This window comes from Thunnus albacares, chromosome 14, assembly GCF_914725855.1.
Source record: "Thunnus albacares chromosome 14, fThuAlb1.1, whole genome shotgun sequence".
NCBI classification, from domain to species: Eukaryota; Metazoa; Chordata; class Actinopteri; order Scombriformes; family Scombridae; genus Thunnus; species Thunnus albacares.
The window spans coordinates 5,494,297-5,517,028 of record NC_058119.1 but is presented as its reverse complement, the minus strand read 5'-3'; the positions used below and the strand labels follow the sequence as shown (position 1 = coordinate 5,517,028).

Below are 22,732 nucleotides of genomic sequence, written 5' to 3'. Positions count from 1 at the left end.
TATGTGGTTATGAGAGTTGTGGGAGAGCCATGGGAGTTGACAAAAAGTGGGCAGATTCTACTTTGTTCAGACTGTCCCTGCCTGCTGTCTGCAAATATCAGGCTGACGTCAAGAAGCACAAACAGCAGGAGATGAATTTTCTGCACATTTCTGCTCTATCTATGTGGAAACTGATTACTAAACTGGAGATCTATACTGACTTAAAAATATGATGTTTGCAGGGGAAAAATGTTTTAAAATTGTGAATTAACCCCAAGCTTGAACAAAAAAAAATTAAAAATCAAGATTTTTCTATTTGTCCATATCACCCAGCCTCTTTAAAACCTGTTACAGCAAAAACTCAACTTAATATCTATGAAGGCAGGATTTATTGCATGGTTGTTGTGTAAGACTGGTACAAAACTGGCTTTCTAATTCCCTCACCTGTGATGCAGAAACACACTTTCATATTCTCTCACCTTGTCTTTCATCCTCTTTCCCTCTTTGTGTCTTCCCTTCTGCTCCCTCTCTTATTTTCTTCCAGGTGAGGAACTCCTCCACTCTCCTCTTCAGCACTCTGATCACAAGGATCTTTGGAGTGAAGAAAGGGAAGGATGAACACTCGAAAAAGAACAGGTCTGCTGCTTTTTCCCTCTCCAGTACAGCTCTACCAGCTCAAGTTTACTGTCATGTGTATCGGTGTTTATATTGGCACGCAGTTACTACAAATCAATGGGTATCAGTCATGTATGTGCTAAAAAGTTCCTAAAGTCAGTATTACTAGTGCAAAAAAGTTCTCAATTACAAGCAAATGTGGCCCTCATTTAATATATTAAATGCCTTCAAACAAGGGGAAGCCAGCTTGTTTCCAGTTCAGCTTCACTTGTTTTAACTGTTTTATAGCAAAAAATACAAGTCATCTTGTACCTGACTATAATTATCCCGACTGACTCAACTTATTTTTTCCACTTGTTTTAAGAGCTGGATTATTCTGTCTGAGCTAGACTTTCTAGCATGGAACATAAGAAATATATATTTTTTAGTTGTACAGCAACAGTCAGACAATTTTCAAGAAAGCAAAGATTTAGAATACATAAACTAAGGTAAATGAAGCACGTGTATAAATGTATAAACAGTGGTTGTTTTACACCACCAGGGGACACTGTTGTAACACCATTGTGACTGAAATACTCAACTCCACTGCTGTTAAAAGCGTGTAGCAGCTTTCCACTGCTGCTATACCAGCTATTGGGAAATGACACTGGAGGCAAAGAAAAAAGGGCAGTTTGACATATGTTTGACAAATGAAATAGAAACACACAATTTCAACATGTTTAACTATTTTACACATACTACACATCTTTCTAAATGCTGCACTACAGACTATCTGCCAACTACACACAACAAATGACTGCACGCTCCAGCAGACAGGTGCATCATGGGGAGGGATGTCTTGGTTACAACTGGTGAAACATATTGTGTAATGTTGGATGAAGGCTGGGATAGAGAGACTTAAGGAAGGGCAACAAGGCCAAAGTCTTTAAAAACCACTTGGGGCAATATTGTACCAGAGGACATACCTGTAGGCTGTAATCTTTGAGGCCCCAAGTATAATACAGAGACATGTACTGCAAATATGTGTCATCTATAGTGCAATATAAACAAAAAAGCTACATGCAAAAAGCTGTAAGCCTGGTCTGGTGAGGACTGGAAATGTTTACTGATGATACAATAGATGACTAGCCACTAAAATGATATTAAGTGAACTGCACATAATCATGTCAGAGCTGAAATAATAAAAGGCTGATAGATTGTTGTGTTTTGTCAATAAACACACACAAATTATCAGTTTGTGGCACTCTGACATTTAGACTTACATGCCCGCTGGTAGATATTAAATGTGATTATTCTGAAGTGTGTGTAAACAGATTCTGTGGTTATTTGTTGCTTGGTTTACAGTTTTAGTTAGAACAAGAACAAGCCTAAAGCAAGACCCCAACCCCCCTTGTGGAAAAATGCCACATGAAATTTCACAGTCACGGACAACAACAGCACAGTTGATGATATCCTTATTTTTTTCAGGGCTAAAGTGTAGAGATTACCAAAAACTAATAGCCTACAGCCAGTAGCTTAAAGGTACCCTGTCTAGTTTTTTTGTAAACAAAGTTATGTTTACATTCCCTGTTTCTTACAAAAACACATTGTGTGTATCCTTGAGGTATGATAAACACATTTAATACATTTGCAGACCCTATTTTTGGAAAAGTTTGAACTCTACATTGTTTACATCCATATCCACGCTTAACAACTGCTCCATAGCGCTACTAGTGGTCAAAAATCTCACAGGGTACCTTTAAATATCCAAAATTTAAATTTCTTGTCTGTCATGTCAGAAATATGATGTTGGATCAGATGTTTCATTTGTTGGATGTTTTACCCAACAGATTATGTCTAAGATGTTTTATAACAGTCTCACACCCAGTCAAAATAAGGCGGAGCTGTGCAAGCGATGAATCTGTTTAGAGGTTTAACAGTTTCTGTTTTAGTTGGAAGATTATCATCCGTTGGTCCTGATTTGCACTGTGAACTAATCATTTTCTGTCAGGGATTGTATGACAAATTGTAGATAGTTTTTGAGGTTTCTGGAAAAGAGTCTTAAATTATAACCGGCTCCACATTCCTTATCAAACAACCATCCAAGTACTTGGAAACTGATACTGAAATTGCTATTTCCACTTATGTTTTATGATCTGTTTTTTAATCTACCTTAGATACAGGAAAGGTGGAGTTTAGCACTTGGGATGCTGCATCAATTTCCAAACTGATTATACAATCAGAGGAAAAATTGACTATTCAGAGCAGATTAAAGCAAATATGAACTATAAAGTGCATGCATGGTTCTGCTGTAGGACAATATGATAGCTGTGTGGAGGTCTATATTGAGCTTAAAGTGATTTGTTACCTCACTCATAATCCAGGGTTAAGTATCACAGGGTTTTAGGACCTACTCCAGGAAGCTCAGTCTGGTTCCCTTTACTGTGTTTCTATTGGCTGATTCTCCGAAGGTCCTCTGAATACTCTTAACCAAGCCAAGGCTACTCCTGTTTATCTTGTCTGTTTTCACTCGTGTTTTTAGTCTGCTGTCCCTCCCTCTGTGTAGCTTTCAGTTATCTCCCCCTCCTCTTGTCTGCTGCCTTTTCTTTATTATTGTGGGGTTATTTTTACTTGCATGTGGGAGAGTTGGTGTGATGAATGAGAAGTAGGATGATGGCTAGGAAAAGGAGCATTTTTACATGAGTTTTTGTGACTTTACAATGCTTTTACATGGTTTCTTTTGATATGTTTTTTAATAGAAGGTTGTAGCATGCCAGTAAATGTCATTGTATCCACCTGAAATTTGGCACAAAACTGTGCGTGTATGATCAAGAAAGCTGCAACTCGTTTATAATTGTGTGTTCGGGAGTTTGTCTTTTCCACAGTCTGTTGTACGTCTGGTCTCTGTTATTACTATGATTTTACGGTTGTGATCTCTGGCAGCAGAAAATGCATTGTGACAGCTTGTCCACTCTAATATTTGGCTCTTTGTGTGTGTATGTGCGTGTGTAAGGGTCCCTCGGTGCACAGAAACTGGAGCGCATACACATTTCCCTCCCGCATAAACCAGCTTATTTACAGCATTGTGTGTGTTTGCGTGTTTGGAAAGACTCAGCCTCTTGCTGTCTGTGGGAATTTCAGCTGTGTATTTTAGATACTTACTTAAATCCAGACGTATTGTTTGCTTGTGGATCATCGTTCTACTAAGCCCAGACTCGGGCCTCTCCGCTCCGTGACCGTGCATCCATGTTGATCCGATACCGTCGTTGAGATAAATGCAACTGTAAACAAAGCTGACAGAGCGAAGATTGCTCTCTGCATTCCAACCAAAGCCTCCAGCTTTATCTCAAGCCTGCCTCGCTTTTCACCACACGTGCCCTTATACATGCAGAAATGTGCAAATCAATGCTACAGAGGCGCCTTTGAGAGTTGTACTAAATGTTCTTTATTCAAAGAGTCGGACTGCGATCAAACACACTGTTACATATGTGGCAACTAATCTTCAACACACTTTCTGTGCCATTTGCCTTGAAGGTGTCATAGCCTGTGTGAGTGTGCACACACAGCTGTAAGCCCACAAACATGACCAGGCCTTTTCACTTACACCTCCTCCTCCTCCTCTCCTCTCTCCTCCTTTGTGATCCTTACCCCTTTTACCCCATCTAATCTGCTCCGACACAACCTCTGACCTTTGTCCTCCAGGCAACAGAGTCTTGTCAGACTGAGAGACTCTCATTAGAGAGAGGCCACAGAGGGCGGGGAGCACACACACTCTCTTATATAATAGACACAATCCTGTATTTGCACATAAATACAGTGAACATCAAATGTTTTGGTACACTTACACACTGATTGTTGCAGTTGCGTCATTCAGTGCTCATGTGCTGTTGTCTTGTGTGTGTTTATGTGTGTGTGTGTCAGGTCACAGGAGTTGAGGAGTGTGTCATATCCAGGTTGACGGGGCTGAAACGCACACACGACTCTCCTCCCTACCATGACAGTGCCCGCTGCTAACTTAAACCAGATCTAGAGAAGAGAGTGTGTGTGTTTTTTTTTTTTTTTTGTGTGCGTTATTCAAAAACTAATGGCAGTCGTGACTGAAGCAGTATGCAGTGTCTCCAGTCTTGTAATCATGTGCTTGGCAGACCAGACTCTCTTCCCTTTAGGATTGACTTGATTTAGATGGGCTGAGTTAAATAAAAACTTTATTGGCCCTGAGGCTGAATGGCGGTTGCAGCAGCGAGACCGCCAGTGTTAAATATAAAGTTTGTCATTTTATTGACAGTTGTGTATGTGAGTGAGTGAATACATAAGCACAAACTCACGTGACTGTGGCACATGGCGGTATATGTGTATACACACAAATGTGTTTATTTGTAGCTGTAGTAGGGTAAGCAAACATAAAGGCCTGATTTGTTTTAGTAGAGAGTATTTGGCACCATTGCAGCTCCTTATCAGAGCTTTGCAGAATTTGACTATTGGCACTCTCCCCATCATTTCTCCTCTCTTTATGTTCCTTGTTGTGTCACTTTTCCTACATTTTTTTGTTGAGAGATGGGTTGGGAAATAATGTAGAAGAACCTATTTAATTAAAAACAGATCAACCTGCTGTTGCAGTCAATGTGGCCCTGAAAGTAATTCAATAAACTGAAATTAAAAAAGTTAAATCAAAGTGAACTCTCAGTATTTCTGATGATTTTTTCTCACTGTTGATGGTGATTCATAGATCCAATCATTTCTACACGATTGAAGATGCCTTGTGCAGCATTTTTATACAGTGCTGTATTTACTGTCTGTGAATTTATTTGAGTGTCTGAATTTGAGTGTGAAATTCATGCAGTATAGAGTGCCTTTCCCCACATTGGAACCAGAAAAGTTTCCACAATGCAGGCAGAAATGACAGTTGTGAGACACTTATGTGAGTAATGACCACAACATTACAATTATTAACAAGTGTCTGAAATCTCAATTGACCGTTTACTCCTGAGTAATCTATTGAGTTTCTGTTTTAAAGGGTGTAGTGAATGAGTAAATTGGAATTATTCTTGGACACCACTCATATTTCTCAACTGCTTGCTTTCTCAAAGTCAATGTTTTTGCTGTCTCTCACCCACTGCTTCATTTTATGTCTCTCTTTCTGGGTTAGTTTTGAAGATCAAAAGGGCTAATAGCCAGTTAAACCTCTTAATATCAGCTAATGTTCATTCAACAATTTCTCCTTATGTTCTATGGTATTATACTAATATTTCACCATTTTTGTTGCACTGTGTATTACAGCACCGTCAACATAAAAAGACTCAAGGGTTTACGGAAAAATGATTCTTTTGGGTTTTGCTTCAGCAGAAACTTTTTTTTTGCCATGCTAGCGATACGACTCGAAGGTTGGCTAGTTGTCATCTTGACAAATATTTGAAAGATTTCAGCAAAATTTGGAACAGACTTTAATTTTCCCAATAGAATGAATTCTAATGACTTAAATACCCCGATACTTTGGTTGGATCATGTGTGTTTAGTGCTAATTACCAAATGTTAGCATGCTAACATGCTAAACTAAAATGGTGACCACGGTACCTGTTGTCTAAGTGATTTGGAGCATTAATCTTTCCATCAATGTTGCTTTCCAGTAGCCTTGCACTTACATGCTTCTTCTATTCTGAATATTACTTGAATATTAGCATGTTAGCATTTTCAATTTGAATATGTTAGCGTACTGGAGCTTTTAGCATTTGACTCAAACAACCACTGTGCCTTCCTTAGTCAGGTCATTCTCTACTGAAAAACATTAGTCACTTACACTAATTCCACTTTTTAAATTATTTTATAAAGTCATTGTTTTAATCCTCAACCACTACCCTAAACAAACTGAGTTCTCTGGGTATGCCAATAACTGTATGCCTGTTGCTCTTATTATTCTTAAATACTCCATCCTTCTCTGTCTCTCCCCTCAGGATGACGGGCCGAGAGTTTTTCACTCGTTTCCCAGCTCTCTACCCTTTCCTTCTGAACCAGCTGGAGGAAGCAGCCGCCACAGTGGAAAGGTGAGGTGGTCCTTTTTAATCCACACACATGCAAACTCCACATTCAGCCCTTGCCATGGCTTTTCACACCTTCCTGATCCCATTATAGGTTTAATTTCACTTACATTTAAGCCATATGAGACAGCTTTTTTGTTTTGTTAAGCTGATTAAGCAGTGGTGCTTTTGTGCTGGGAGGCTTCCTGGAGTGACGAGGAAGAGGGGAATTCAGTGCAACTTTTTGTCAGTTTGAAAGTCACTTTCTTAAAACCAAAATTTTCTTATGTGGAACATGAACTATGAACTCAGCATCTTTCTCTAATCGAGTAGCATTACCCTTGATAGCACCCTAGTGTGAGCCTTTGTTCCAAAATATCACTTGCTCAATTGGTGGACTATTTTTCTCAAAGCATGAGATTTTAATACTGAATAAAGTAAACTCTTGTCGAGGTTTTGTTTTGATTTTTTGCATTGGGGAGTTGAGTCCACTGAGGTTCATTGGCCCTATCTTTGTCAGCTCAGCCCAAACTCCCGTCTTAAAAGCCTTCAAGTCGTCCAACAGCTCCCCAGGCAGCCTTATCTTAATATGGATCCAATTAATTGAATGCTCTTTCAGACCGGCTGTTTCACAATTCCCCTCACTCCCTTTGCTCCTTGTTAAAACATTTGCAAATTTCCCACGGAACCGGATCTCGGCTGTCTGACTTCCCACATCATCACAGTGTATCGCGCCACACAAACAGACCAACCACACCATACTGTAGCAATATAGAGCCGGACAGGAGGTAGAAGAGCGTCTGTTAGTGGTTTCTAAGACTCTTGTGGAAGTTGCAGTACAAGTGCATTCCCAAAATAGATGACACTATATAAAAGATAATAGAAATGTGATTTTGAATTGTAAGGTTGTACTTTTGCAACATATACTATGTAATCCATCCACCCTCCATAAATACTCTGCCAAACAAATGTTCTAAAGAGGAAATATGAATGGAAAAACAATCTGTTGTCCTAACCTAGTTCTGTGGCCATACTGACATACTGACAGTTGGAAACTCCTTACTTGCAAAAATATGGAAATATCTATCGAAACTCTTAATGTTCATAATTAAACAAAAGTGAGATTCAGCAAAAATGCTTGCTTGAATGCTTCCTCAAACATTTAATACTGTAACATGCAGATATCAGTAACTATCAGCCTGTTACATTACAGCCTGGATGGATTTGGACTTTTATTTTTCTAGAGAATATTTGATGTCTGGATTAGAGCTGCAGTGATCAGTCGATTAATTGAGTAGTTGATCAAAAGACAGTTAGTCGCCAACCATTTGATAATCGATTAATCGCTTTGAGTCATTTTTAAAGAAAAATGTCCAAAATCTCTGATTCCAGTTTGTCAAATGTGAATATCTTCTGGTTCGTTCGGTCTTCTTTGAAAATAAACTTAATATCTTTGGGTCAAAAGACGACATTTGAGGATGTTACCTTTGACAAACAGTGATCAACATTTTTCACCATTTTCTGACATTTCATAGACCAAACAACTAATTGATTAACCAAATAAATAATCAACAGATGAATCGATAGTGACAGTAATCATTAGTTGCATGTAATAATCAGCAGACCAGACATACTCGGAGGATTCTTTATCATACGACTTTATCATACTCGCGGCCAGTTTTCAGTACTTATTTAGTCTAAAATTGCCTAAAAGAATAAATCTAAAAATAGCTTCCAAAATGAACACTACACACATTCACCTCCATATAAATAACTATTTGTTGCTACAAATCCTCCCATTCTTCATGTTTGTTTGGTTGCTCTAGTGAACAAACCATACCATCTCCCCTGTTTTATTTATTTTTTTCCGCTACTGCCTTTATCTGTATCTCAATCAACATCTTCCTCTTTTTATTATAAGATGTAACGAGAGCGAGAGCTTACATTATCTTTGTTTTGGGTTTCACCTTCGGGATCTATTTTTGGTGTCATATCACAAACCCCTCTCTGCTGTAGATGATCAGATGGACACTTGTTTATGCACCTACACTGAACACACCTAATTTGATTAAGAAAACAAAATGCTGCAGGCCCAAACATACGTGAGGCATACACAGGGGAGATTGTCTTCTCAGTAAAAGAATGTTGTTTGTGTTTTTTTTGTTTTTTTTCCGGCCTGCAGACTCATACATTTCATTCAAAATTCTAACGTCATTATCTCAGTGCAGCAAACTTAACCAGGTTTATCTCTGAAACTACTTCAGGTCAGTACCCACATTTAAATCTATTGTGCAGTGATTGTTGCAGTTATCTGCCGCTGCCATCGCTTCCAAAGACAACTGTTTTCATAGCACGTACCATTTTTTTAAAATTTATTTTTACGGATGATTTATTTACCATTCAGACCAAGAGCTAACTTAACGATAAGCTAAGGCTTTAATTTGTATTGAAGCTTCTTTTGTATCCCTCCTACTTTGTCCCTTTCACTAAATTATAAATGAGGAACAAAAATAAAATAAAAAAAAAAGGCCAGTGTTCTTTTTCCACTCTCTAAAAAAGATGTACGACAAAAATAACCCTTTCATCAAACAACCAACTAGTGGAGATGATTGAGGAGTTAAAGGAGAGAGGGCAGAAATTCGTGGAAGACCTCAACATGGAATTTGAGAGTGCCATTAAATGCCACAGTCTCTTTTTCATCCTGTCAAGTGTTTCAGCCTCCAGCTGTATCCCAACAAGGTCTAATATGTTTGCAATTCCCTTCCATCTGCCCCCTCCTGGGTCTCTGACATCACATCCTGTCCCGCTGTGCTTGACTGAGCTGTGACACTAAACACATTAGACCAGTTACTAATTGGGATGCTATTACGTTTCCCATCTTGCCGATCTGTAACAGTCCCAGCGGATGGTTGTGTGTGTGTGTGTGTGTGTGTGTTTTGTTGGATATTGTAATGAAAAGCATAAGTTGTTTTCGCAGGGGGTCTGTAGTTCTGTCTCTGTTCTATGAGATCCTCATGACTAATGACAGGGCCCGAAGGACATACTGCTCTCCTGAGAGAGAGAGAGAGAGAGAGAGAGAGAGAGAGAGAGAGAGAGAGAGAGAGAGAGAGAGAGAGAGAGAGAGAGGAGAGAGAGAGAGAGAGAGAGAGAGAGAGAGAGAGAGGAGAGGAGGAGAGAGAGAGAGACAGAGAGAGAGGAGAGACAGAGAGAGAGAGAGAGAGAGAGAGAGAGAGAGACAGACACACACACACACACTCCACTATAGGCACTCTTCACCTTGTAAACCCTGTTTTCTCATGCTTTCCCCTGTATTCAAAGATGATCTTTTCACCTTACGCACTGCTAAGGTAACACTGCTAAAGTTTAAATAGTTTTATTAACACTGACAGTACATCAGCAGGTATAAAACTCACTGAACCTCTGAAGAGTCGATTTCCGCTTTATCCCTCAAAGAGCTGCACTCTGACAGCAGGACAAGAAGGAACGAAACGCTTCTGAAGGCAAAATGTGGCCTGACTCCATATTAGATACCTGGTATTCATGCATTTTTAGGCGTTTTACTTATTTTGTAGCTTGAGTCCTTGTCCGCCTTTTTTTCCTCCATTTTTCTCCCTCCTTCCTTTGCTGCGAGTGTGTCAGAGTGAAACTGTGAAACCGCTGGCAGAGAAAGACAGTTTCCATTCTGAGTCAGTTGGCTATGAAGAGATTCTGATGGAGGAAAGAGGGAAGTGAAAAGCTCAGCTAAAGGACAGATGAGGGGATGACTGTATTGGAGTGTGGGTGGTTTTTGATATTCACTGGGGGAATTTAGGCATGTTACTTTCTGTTTTGTGTTATGTGTTTGTTTTTTTTTTTTACGTGTTGGATACAGCATGTTTACAAAGGTCATAAAATAAAGGACTTTACAGGAATAGTCTGACGTTTTGGGAAATGTGCTTTGCTTTCTTGCAGAGAGAGTTAGATGAAAAGATTGATAACCATGTACTTTAAGTATGAAACTAGAGCCCGTGCACGGTTTTCTTTGCTTAGCATAACATTTTTACATGTCGGTGAACAATGTTGAACAAATAAGATAAAACATGTTAATTAGTAAGCTTTAGAGGTGCTGGTAGCCTTTTTTTTAGCTTTAGCTGCTTACCCCTACTTCCTGTTTTGAAGCTAAGCTTAGCTAATCACCTGTTGGCTCAGTATTTAGCGTACATGAACGAGAGATATCAACCTTGTCATCTAACTCTTGGCAAAGAAAGTGTATTTCCCAAAATGTCAAAGTATTAGTTTAATGCAAATCTATAAAAATATGCTATAAGATTTATAATAGTGCTGATACGAACTTGTCAATAGGTCACATTCATGGCAAAAGCCTGGTTGTCTCCAGCTGCAGGCTGTTTCACAGGAAGATGACAAAACAGCTAAATATGAACACGCAGACACGACTAAAGGTTCAGGATAATAGCTTTGATTCAACAACGTGTTGGAGTGCAACAATCCATTTATAGTAGTGTCTTTCAGGCTGCTGCAGTCACATTTATTTGTGTAACTCAATATCACAAACAATGTCATAATGGGCTTTTACAGGCTCACATCAGCGTCGGTTCCTGATCCAGCCCAAGTGCTCCAAGACAGCTAGGAAAATTTCCCCAGAAACCATAAGAGCCTTGGTTAAACTTGAAAGGCAATTCAAAGAGAGATCCTTTAGTCTAATATCAATCCAGGTTCAATAAAACAAGTTAAATCAAGTCCAAAAAGGTGCAGTTAAAGCTATATTTTCTCTTCTCTCATACATTTAATGCATGCTCTGTTTATTATGCACTCAATCCCTGCTGTATGTGCAGAATTCAGGTGATATAAACAGTGCAGTTGTAAAATCTGTGTGTGTGTTTTGTGTTTAGTGACAGCGGTCAGGTGAAGCTTCACCCCAGTCTGTTCCTGTTGCTGCTGGTGCTCAGTCGACTCTACCCTTCTCCAATGGACGGGTCTTCTTCACCTCTGGGACTTGCCCCTTTCATGCCCTTCATCATCAGGTGGGTGGTGGGAATTTCCAAACACAAACACACTTGTGTAAATCATATATGGTATTCAGTCTTTATACAGTACACAAAGTAATTGCATGCTCTCAGTTTTATTGTCTCAAGGTTATTTTCACTTTCATTTTGATTGATTCAGGGTGAATTAAGGGTGAAATTATTCCTCATGATGTATTAGGAATAGAAAACATTGTAAATAGAGTTGATATTGCAAGTTTACTCTTGACCTCGGAAACAATAGTTGGCAAAACAATCTCACAACAAGGTTCATTTAGTAGCTGTACTGGAGCTTTTGATCATAACACACAATCTTCCTCAGAAGTGGTGTTTGTCCAGTTGTCATGGAATTAAATCTGACTAAGCACTTCAAGGAGTTCTTGTCATTAAGATTACAAGTTAATTCCTTGGAAACAGAAGCTAACAAAACAATCTCAGCACACAGTCCATTTAGTAGCTTTTGATCATATCACACAATCTTCCCCAGCAGATGGTAAAACAGTGAGCTTTCAGTTTCATCTTTTATGCCAACATAGACAAGAAATCCCTCAAATCTATGACTTCATAATAATTAAGCAAACTCCATTCGCTGAAGAAGATCGTGTGATACAGTTGAAAGCTCCAGAACAGCTACTAAATGGAATTTGGCTAACATCAATATCATTGTATCTCCACCTTTTAGTCTCAGAACCTGAAAATGTTCATATCTGTTGTTTACAGTATATTTCAATTTACATTATATACAAAAATGGTAGATAGACGCATAAAAATATACACAGAAAACTGTCAAAATACATCCAATCATATTAGTTAACTTAAAAATATGCACATGCTTTCTGACTGCCCCCCCCCCCGAAAAAAGCTTTAAAAAAATCTGTATGTCATCACAGTGACATTGGTCTTGTTTCTCTGCTTGTCTTGTGACGTTTGAGTAAAGTATTTTAATGTTCTTTTTATTCCACGCCGTTATAACGCATCTGTCAACCCTCCCCTTCCCTCATAAAAGAGCTGAAGTGCCCTTGAACAAAGCACTCAGCTGCTCCCAGATCCCAACAGAGCTGCTCAATAGCCGGCGCTACAAAATGCTGCGTATGTGTCTGTTTGCTCCATCAGCAGCCCCTCCCTTTTTGTCGTCACCGTCAACGAGAATGTGATTCCAGTCAGCTTATGCCTGCTTATAGAGAAGTTAAAAAAAAAAAAAGATTCGTATGCTCTATCAAATCCAAGAGGGTCACACACCTGCTCTCCCAGCCATGATAAACCTCCCAAACAAAGTTTCTCTGAACTACTGTCCTTTCTAAGTATAGAACCTTTTACAATCACCAAGACAAAACACCTGTAGTCTAAACATGATGTGTGTGTGTGTGTGTTCTTTTGTTTTGTTTGTACAGGTGCCTCTGCATCTTTCACATAAACTTGTATCTCCCATTATTTCTTTTGTGATTTTTCTAACATTACAAATCCTGTTTATACTGCATATCCTTAATGTACAACAATGGCAAAAAGCAAAACAAGATATAAATATATATGTACATTTGTGTAATTGTTAGCCTGCACGCTAAGACAAAACACCTGTCTAGTCTGAGTCAGTCTTTTCAAACGAGTTGTTCTGTTGTTGTTTGCGCTGTCTTGTGTCACAACGGTTGATTAGATTGTAACTGGTTTTATCTGGACTCCCCTCACTGTTTACTGGGGAGTAAAGCTCACGGGGGGAATGGGAAACTGCGGTTACAGCCTTCTTTTTTTTTTTTTTTTTTTTTACATTCCTGAGATGAAGAAATCCACAAATATTATTGGAACGTGTTCATCTTCTGCACCTGCAAATTAGAACTGGAGCTCACCCCACACACACACACACACACACATAGGTTTGTATTACTGTACTTGTGAGGTCCCACATTGACTTAATGCATTACCCCAAAACCTTAAACTTTACCTTTTAGGCTCCTAAAACCTAATGTAACCCTAAAAGTGAATCTTACCTGCCAAAAGCCCCGTGAAAACTCCGTTTTAATGAAGAGAAGCACAACAAAACACACAGTCAGAATAAAAGTAGCTCAGAGTTAATGTTTTCACTACGCTACAGAAAGTATCTGTGAGTCCTTTATGGTGTACAGTTCAACACACTATCAAATGGTAACACAAAGCACTTCTAAACCACCAGTCAAGTGTCACCGCTTCCATCATAACCCGGCACGCCAACAAACACATCTGGTGGTGTTTTGGTGGAGAGAGTGTGATCTCCTCGCTGTCAGGTCAAAAGAAGGGCTTGATAACTCGATGTGTGTGTTCAGAGAAGGCACACAGTATTCTACGTGACACTCTCAGCAGATCAACAGAACATCTCAGACCGAGGCACAAATTGTGAATTTCTTTCTCCCGAAATATAAAACACGTCACATCATGACATGAGCAGATTATCTTTTCCATGTTTGAATCACTGTGGTCTTATGTATGAAGGCGAGATAAGAAACAGCATCTTCTTTAAATTCTCCTGTCAGACGATAATCTGTCGAACTAAACGCAGTATTTTTACAGCTGGAGAGGGTGGAGTGGAAGGATGAGAGCGCTGGAAGTCAGACAGTCGTGTTTGTGTGCGCTCTCTTGAGTTTGTGTGTGTGTGTTAAGACCTTGAGGCTGGAATGTTCTACTTACGATTCAGATAACCGCTCGAGCGCCGTGTGTGCATGTACATGTGTCTGTAAATGTCGGTAGTACATGGGCGAGATGTCAGTACTGTATTATACTCGCTATATTGTTAGTATAATGTATCGTGCTTTGTGAGTGGACATTTAGATTTTTGGTAGAATGATGTAGCATAAAGTTTTGATGACTTCTAGAGAGCATAACATGACTTTAGCTAACTGTGCGCTCCTCTGATCGGAATGTCTTTGCTCTCTGGTGGGAGAAGAGTCGCTGAATAGGTGCAGCAATTGTTCTTAAGTTCAGCTTTACTGTTGTTCAGGAGACATTTCCTTATTAAATGTAGCCGCTTTATTTTATTCAGATGTGATCACCTCCTACTGTCAAATTTAGTTTGCAAAATTGGCAAATCTCTACATTTAGTGCAATCCTGTTTCATGATTCTGCTCATTAAAGCGTGTCTGCTTACATGAAATAACTTTTTTGCAACTACTTGCTGAAATACCAACAATAAACATGAACAGCTTTATAAACAGTCAGATATTAGACAAATGGTTTTCCCAAGAACCAAGCTTCAGTAGTTTCAATATGAATCTGTATGATGCTGTTAAGAATCCTTGAAATCTAAACTTTGTGTTTACAGAACAAAACACCCGTATTATTCGCCTCAATCTCAAAGTTGAGTCACACAGCTCAACTCTCACCGAGATATCTTCTGGGCATCCTGTTTGAATGAGATTGTGGTTGGAAAGTGACAAATAGAAAGTTGAGAGTGAAGTTGCTGTCAACACCAGGCTCATCAACAATATGACATTTGCCTCTCTTCCTTTTGGTGTAAAAGGATCACAGACTGGCAGGGTTGTAAACATAGTAAACAACTGTTTAGAGCTGAAGCCTAAAGAATGCACACATTTTACCACATCACTTACTACTAGTTTTGTTTACTGACTTTACCACACTTTTTAATTTAACAAATCAGTATATTAGTAAGATTTTAAAGTGATTTTCTTAAAGATCCATCTCTTCTGGGGGCAGTTAACAGGTCGTTGCTGAGTACTGACTCGCTGCTCGACTGTCAGAGAAGTTATGCAGCGCACACATTCACTCAAATGAAGCCCACATGTTGGAGATGTTAAATATAGCCCAGCCCCAACTTCTCTGGCTCCGGTCGTATTTCTCTGTACCACCCTCCCATCCCCCCCCCTCCCCAACAACCCATGGTCCCCAGGCGTGTGCGGACGTGTCTGACGAGGTCTACGACTGTCACCCCCCCCCTCCTCCTCCTCCTCCTCCTCCTCCTCCTCCTCCTCCCCTCCATATGATCTGAACCCACCTTCAAGGATTAGCTGTAGCTTAGCCCCTCTTCTGTTGACAGGACGGAGCATCACGCTCAATAACTCTTCTCCTATATCCCTCCATCACACCACAAAGCATTTTATCTTCATAACCCCCCTCCCCCTCCCCCCTTCCTCCCCCGCCACTAGATTTTTTACATTCCTTCGCCGCCTGGCCTCTGCATGCGTCACACCTGCACGGATAATGACGAGGAGAATGATGATGACGATGACGACAAAGAGGAGGAGGAGGAGGATGATCAGCAGACACATTTATTATGATGATCGATGGGCGCTTCATCCAGGCCCTCGACATCTTTATATGTGGTGTACAGTTTTTTCTTATCTCCTCCACTGTCTCTCTTCCAGACTCTCATGTTTTCCCTCATTCTCTCTTTGATGTAAAGGCAAAGCCTCGGAGTGCTGTGATTTATGTCCTGTGATATCCAGTCCAGGCATCTCTTCTCACCCTCCCTGCCTCCCTTCCTTCTTTTTCCCGTCCTCACCGTCTCATATCTCATTTCTTTTTTCGAAAGGGCACGGTAATGCCCGTAAATTTTACAACGAGGCTTCAAAAGGGAGGACTGTCATTTCCTTCCCGACTGAGATGCCGTATATTTCACCTCACTGCTCATGTTATTATAATGTTGTTGTCTTGCACGGACGCTGACAGAAGACAGTGACAAATTATAAAGAAATGCTGAGAGAAAGCTGGACTCGCCAACAGCGGCTGAACCTCCTTACTGCCTCCGCTGAGCCACACGCAAAAAAACTAAAAGACATTTTCCACAATTCACTTTCAAAATGTAAACTGATACGGTACCTGAAGTGGCAATTTGGGCCCACCAGTATTTAAAAGTACCTGCAGTAGTTCAGCATTGTCATAAAATTAAATGATGTTAGATGTTATTTTTTTCATATCTAGGCCAGTGAAGCACCAAACTAAATAAACTTTACATTCAGAGTTTTGGACCAAAGGCATTGTGTATATTGAGGTCTTAACAAACATGCTGAGTCCATTTCCTTCCTTGTAAAACATTTGCAGAGCCGACTTTTAAAACATTTTAAAACCGGCTTTGTTTACATCCACGCTGGACTAGCTTGCGGTTTCCTTCTTTCTAGCCTTTTCTGGCACATTGCTACATTTCTTGGCACGTTACCACCACTGACTGTAGAATAGTGCGAATGTGGAATTGTGTCGACTTCTGCTGCTGCGAGTGCATGTTTGTCCTTATGCATGACTTACAAACAAAACTGGAACCCGCTTTAAAAACATTGCTCTATACCGCTACTAGTGACCAAGGGTACCTTTAATTGTCAAAGTAGCAACTTGAGAGTGTTTGCATATTTTTAATCCTGCTTGTAACGAGCATTTTATAACAGTCAACCCTCTGTTTTTGGACCAGAGGTGGACAGATGATGAAATTTTGTCAGGTGAACTGTTAGTTGAGGGATGTTTATGCTACTAATGGGGACGTCTCCAAAGCCTGTAATTTTCTACATAGTATGCTTTGACATCACCTGAGACTTTTTTGACATTTCATCGACAAAACGATTAATCAGTAATCAAAATGTTTTTATTAATCATAAGGCCTGTATATACTCCAAATTGACATGGACAGCAGTTTTATACTACAATGGGTGTCTGTCTAAGCAGACATATTCACACATTTCCTGTCAGCATGTACAGTGTGAATTCATAATTTTGAGACCTTTTGCAGAAGTGAGCAGATGACAGATGAAATTTTGTGGTTAGTTGAGGGATGGGCTTTTTTTTATGCTAATAATGGGGGGGGGGGGTCTCCAAAGCCTGTAATTTTTCTACACAGATGCTTTGACAGTAAACTAAACATGATGTGGGGGGTTTTTTGTGGGGTGTCCGGGTCTCTGCTGTACATTCTGTCCGAATGAATGAAACAAACTTATTTGACTCGCTAACTTCATTTCCTAACTTCCTCCATTCCTCAGTGACAGAAACCTTGTTGCTCGGGCTTGTTTATCCAACATGCTACAGTCTCTCCGGAGGAAACTATTCTACCAGCTCTCCAAAATGAGGCCCAGATGAGTCCCGTCCATGCCAGTCAACAGTCTGCCTCCTGACCCCACAAGGGACGGCCCTGTTTCTAAAATTACACCCTTCCAAACTGTCATTTCCTTTTGCAAAAGAGTTTCATTGGGACAAATTAGCACAGATAGTTAACATATGGGCCCCAAATGGGGGCTGGGAGGGGTGGAAAGTGAGGAATGGACATTTTGGTCATTAGATGTGTGTGTGTGTGTGTGTGTGTGTGTGTGCGCGCGTTTGTGCACAGAAATACACGTGTACATGTGTGTAGAGCTCAGGAATGCAAACTGTTGTCTGTGTTTGATACATGGGCTTTGGTTTGTCTGTCTGGCCATAGGTCGGTGTGTGTGTGTATGTGTATGTGTGTGTGTGGGGGGGGGAAGGCATGTGAACAGCAGGTGGAAAAGCAATTGTTGACAGTTGACTTGTTGGTCCAAACAGCCCCCTCTTTGTTTATCTCCACTCTTGTCTTTTTTTTTATTCACTGCGTCCAACTTCTTATCTTCTTATTTGTCTCTCTCGCACACAACAGCGGCGTGTGCAAATAATTTTAAGATGTGGAACGTACACAAACGTGGGCTTGTGTACATATCTCACCCTCCTTTATGCCAAAGCCGCAAAAGCAAGCTTCCTTTTCATCTCTGCATACCGTTGCGGTGATGAATTGGCGTTTCACGTTGTACTGGAACCTCTCGCTGAATTTTCCACAGCGGAGCCGAGCCGCTTCTTTGACTTCAACATCCATCTTTAATGCCATCTCAGACACTATAAACAGCCTGCAACATACACACACACACACACACACCTTTTGTCCTCCTTTGACTTTTGCTCTGCAGGCATGCATGTAATTGCTGTATCCTCTGCTTATATGTATACATCTTATATATGTAGGACACAACATATACACTGTTCACTGCACATATACACTTTTCATTCAATTTTCATCCTCAATTTTAATAAGGTGCAGTTCAGTTTTATTTTGAAGAATAGATAATATATAAAATAGTAGTAAATGTCATACATACAATACATCTGGATCATTTCATGTTGCATTGCTGTAAGATGTTGCTGTTTTCTGCAGCAAAAGTTGTGCCAAAATCGATTGCATAGATAGATTCATAGATTTAACGCCAGTATGTGTTAAAGGCAGTAATCTTAGTCCATGAAATGTATCGTAGTACTTGAAAACACTGACTATGGATGTCAAAGGCACAGTATAACTCATACTGTAAAACTATCTTGCCACTATTTAGCCTCCATATCAAGGTATTAAAATGTAGTTGAGATTTCTGTCATTCATCTCATGATTAGATTGATTAGTAGCCATTATGTGTAGAATTTCAAAATTGTGTTAATATCAGAATGACTCGGCAGCTGACAGCGATACACACTCTATTTAAATCATAGTATAGCTTGAATTCCTTGTTACTTTAAATACATTTTTCTGGAGTTAAACAGCACATTTTATACTTTTCATTATACAATAGTAATGAATAGTAATAAATAATGGTATTTATGGCAATAAAATGTTTACAATGTGCAATTTAAAATTGTTTTTTTTTTTTTTGTATTTTTTGTACTTCCCCCAGAAGCTTACTGCAGAGACTCAGGCTGAGTGTCCATATAGCTTTTTTCTGAGCGTCAGTGTCTTTTTTCAGTTGTTCCCAATGAGGAGAGAGAGCGTATGCGGTCGCATGTGACAGCCCAGAGAAAAAGTGCTGCACCTAGTGTCTTTTTTCAGAGCATTCAACCTTATTTGTACGACTGCACCAAGCGCTTCTAGTTTAAAATCTCTGAACTTTTCAGAAAGGCACCGGTGTCACTGTCGCTCCTTTTCAGGCAACCAGTATAGGATCCTAAGAATAGTAGCCTAAGAATAACAAATAGATAATAAAAAGCACAGGGGTGATGCTAGTCTATCACACAGCAGCAGTTAGAGTGGTAATATATTGTCAAGATTTTGTTGTCATAGGAACAAAACCCACTGCACAGCGCTTCATCAAAAAAGCGCTGGGAGCACTGGGATGAAGCGTTCCTCCAGCACCCTGCCAGCGCTTCTCTGCCAGGAGAAAAACACTATATAGACAAACACCGGGCTTCTCATCTCACTCAGGTCTTGGTCATGTCCTTCCCTCCTGTCAGTGATGGTAGTGTTATGACACTGGAGAAGGAAAGACTATCAGCTTGTAAACAAGGTTAATTTTAGCCTGCACTCAGGGTGACTGGCCACAAACTCTATCACCCGTGCATACTGTAAATGACAATGTGTGTGAGAGGAAGAGAAGAGGACAGAGAGAGAGAGAGAGAGAGATCTGTGTGGGCCCGGTTAGGTAATGATTTGAAAATGTTGGATTTGAGGTTTATCAGTCAGCTTCTGGCCTCAGAGCTGTTTGGACTCTGATCTTTTCCGCTGCAGTAAGGGAGAGAAACAGAGAGAGAGAGAGGAAGAAAGATGCAGATATTACATAACTTTTGCATAAAAATAACCGTCCAAAACAAAGAAGTGATGGGTCATCATTCCTAACTCAAGAATTTATCCATGATGTAACGCAGCTGGAGTACAAAATAATCATGACAACTAATAATGATAACACTAGGGATGCCCCTTAGTCAACTAATAGTCGTTAGTTGAATCCATTAGTCATCTCACGTTTATGATATTAATTTAATCATTTAAATATCTATTTTTTGGGGCATCAGAAAATGGTTTTGATTTGTCAGAACAACCAGCAAGGAGATTGAGTTACTTTTTTCAGTCCTGTGTATCAGTACGCTCCATTAAATCCTCCTGTCTTTCATTTTCGGTGGTTTCCCAGCAGGAAAGTGCCGAAGCTGACAGATATTTCCAGAGGAATCGGTGCCTCTGTTATCACAGTCGACCTCTAGCGTTTCATTCCATATACTAGGTTTTGATCTAATTTTGGCAAAGTCCAGCTCCTCAATGGAGGAGTTTGGAGTTTTTCCTGTGCGACTAACTGGCTAATGAAAACTTGGTCAACTATTAGGGGTCAGCTCTAGATAATACACACATTAGATTATTTTTCATAGCAAGGTCAGAGCTGTAAAATAAGTCAAACTGAACAGTATATATAATAATAATAATGACCTATAACTTCTAATAATGTGAGACATTATAACTTTGTCTAATAACTCAAACACATAATGCAATGACGATGCAAGACTAAAAGATTATAACAAAGCAGCTACATGACACTAAGGTTGCTGCTCTGCGTGTGTGTGTGTGTGTTCTGCAGATGCGGTCGTTCAGCTGTGTACCGGACCAGAGAGATGGCGGCTCGGGCCCTGGTTCCCTTCGTACTGGTCACTCAGGTCCCGTCCACCGTTCACTCCCTGCTGCAGGAACTTCCTCCAGAGCCAGGACCCAAAATCCAACACAATCACATCCATGGGACTCTGCTGCAGGTCTGCTCCCACACGCACACCAACATAAACCAACACACTCGTATATACTGTATATAACATTCAGTGGAGGCTTTAATCTGGAGTGCCGTAAATGACCACAAGTGTTTGTTTAGTGATGGAATCAAACCCCGAACCATCTGCAGTTTGAGCAGTTCTACGGTTCAATGTCTCACGTGGCTCCTATCAAAAGATCTGTTATAAATTGTAGTGAGCTTGTTTTAATATTGTTGGAGTAACCACTAGTACATCTGGCTAAAACTGTAGTCTTTATTAGGACTGTGAAATCAAACTGAACTTGGCAGCAGAACACAAACAGATCATATTGTCTACATCTTCCATATTTTTCTTTTTTTCTTCTTGCTGTCCGTTCATAGTAAAACTGCTCAAACCTTCACTGTGAGCATGTATTGGTCAAAATATTAACATCCAAATATGTCATCAGTGTTTCACCCAGTCCTGACAGGGCTGTTAAACATGTTTGTGTTATTAGGTTATTTTTAATCAAAGCATGTCGTTAGTGGGCAGTTATAAAGCTGTACTAAAATATGCAGTTCACATGCATGCTATGATATAGAGTATCTAGCACTCTCACACTCTCCTATGATACTCAACAGTTTCTCATCAGTTCTTGTGTCATTTCCCAAAATATAAATCTTTCAGAACTAAAACAAAAAATAGCAGCCTTGTATTTATATTTACAATGTTTCTCAGGATTGATTGCCCTCAGTTTATAGAGTTTATAATCCTTTAATTCAAGTTAAAACATGAAATCTTCACAATTGGACTTGACAGGCCAAGACAAAATATAAAATTCAATTACCATGAAGTTACGATAGCGTACACCCACACAAAGATTATAGATATGGAGCATCGAGCTTCAGCGTATACACACACACACACACACACACACATTTGCTCTGAGTCCCACACACTCAGTTTCCACACAGAGCCTGTCCAGACAAGGCGGTTATCGCTGGGTAAATACCAGTGTTTAGTTCTGTCATCACACTCTGACAAACACAACCAAACTGTCTGCCGGTAATATCAACACATGCGGAGGAAAAGAGGAGAGGGAGTTTCCCAAGCCTTTTATTGAACGACACTGATGGGGTCGGTGAGGGAGGAACCGAGCCGAGGGGTCAACACAAAGAATGAAAACTGCATCGTTTTCTTCAGGACCTGTGCCTTCTCCTTGATGGAGCACTTACGGTTTGATAGCGGTCTGGACTGCAGGGAGGTCTGCTGTGGGATGAAGGCAAGGATGGTGAGGGGGAGGAGGGGAGGTCGGCCTCTTAAAGGCTTAGAGAAGATTTCAGGAGGAGAGTGGATTTGAGTTTGCTTTTCCTGTCATGGCGGCCATGTGTGGAGCTTCCCCAGATGTCTCCAGATCTGTTCCTGCGTTTGTCTTTTCGCATCCATCTCCATCTATTTCCTCTCTGTGTTTCTCTACTTCTGTCTCCTTTTCAAAATGTCTTCACTATCTCCTCTTCCTACTGCTCTCTCCTGTCTCTCTCTCTCCCTCTCTCTCTGTCTTGCCCCCCCTCCCTCCTCCTGCTACTACTTTTTCCTCACTCATTGTGTTTGTGTCCCTGTCTTTCCTTCCCGCATAAAAGGGTGAGATCATATTTTGCCCTTCTCTGTGTAATTTAGAGTCTTATGTAA

General features: G+C 40.2%; 1 protein-coding gene across 3 annotated transcripts in view; it reads left to right on the top strand.

Annotated features, from left to right (window-relative positions):
• The window catches only part of thada (THADA armadillo repeat containing), a 98,801-nt gene that overhangs the window by 25,941 nt on the left and 50,128 nt on the right, over positions 1–22,732 (top strand). For all 3 annotated transcript variants that reach the window (XM_044372477.1, XM_044372478.1, XM_044372479.1), the window contains exons 26-29: positions 524–615; positions 6,522–6,611; positions 11,474–11,605; positions 20,902–21,070. In XM_044372477.1, the coding sequence (XP_044228412.1) occupies positions 524–615; positions 6,522–6,611; positions 11,474–11,605; positions 20,902–21,070 (483 nt within the window). The remainder of the gene's footprint in view (positions 1–523; positions 616–6,521; positions 6,612–11,473; positions 11,606–20,901; positions 21,071–22,732) is intronic.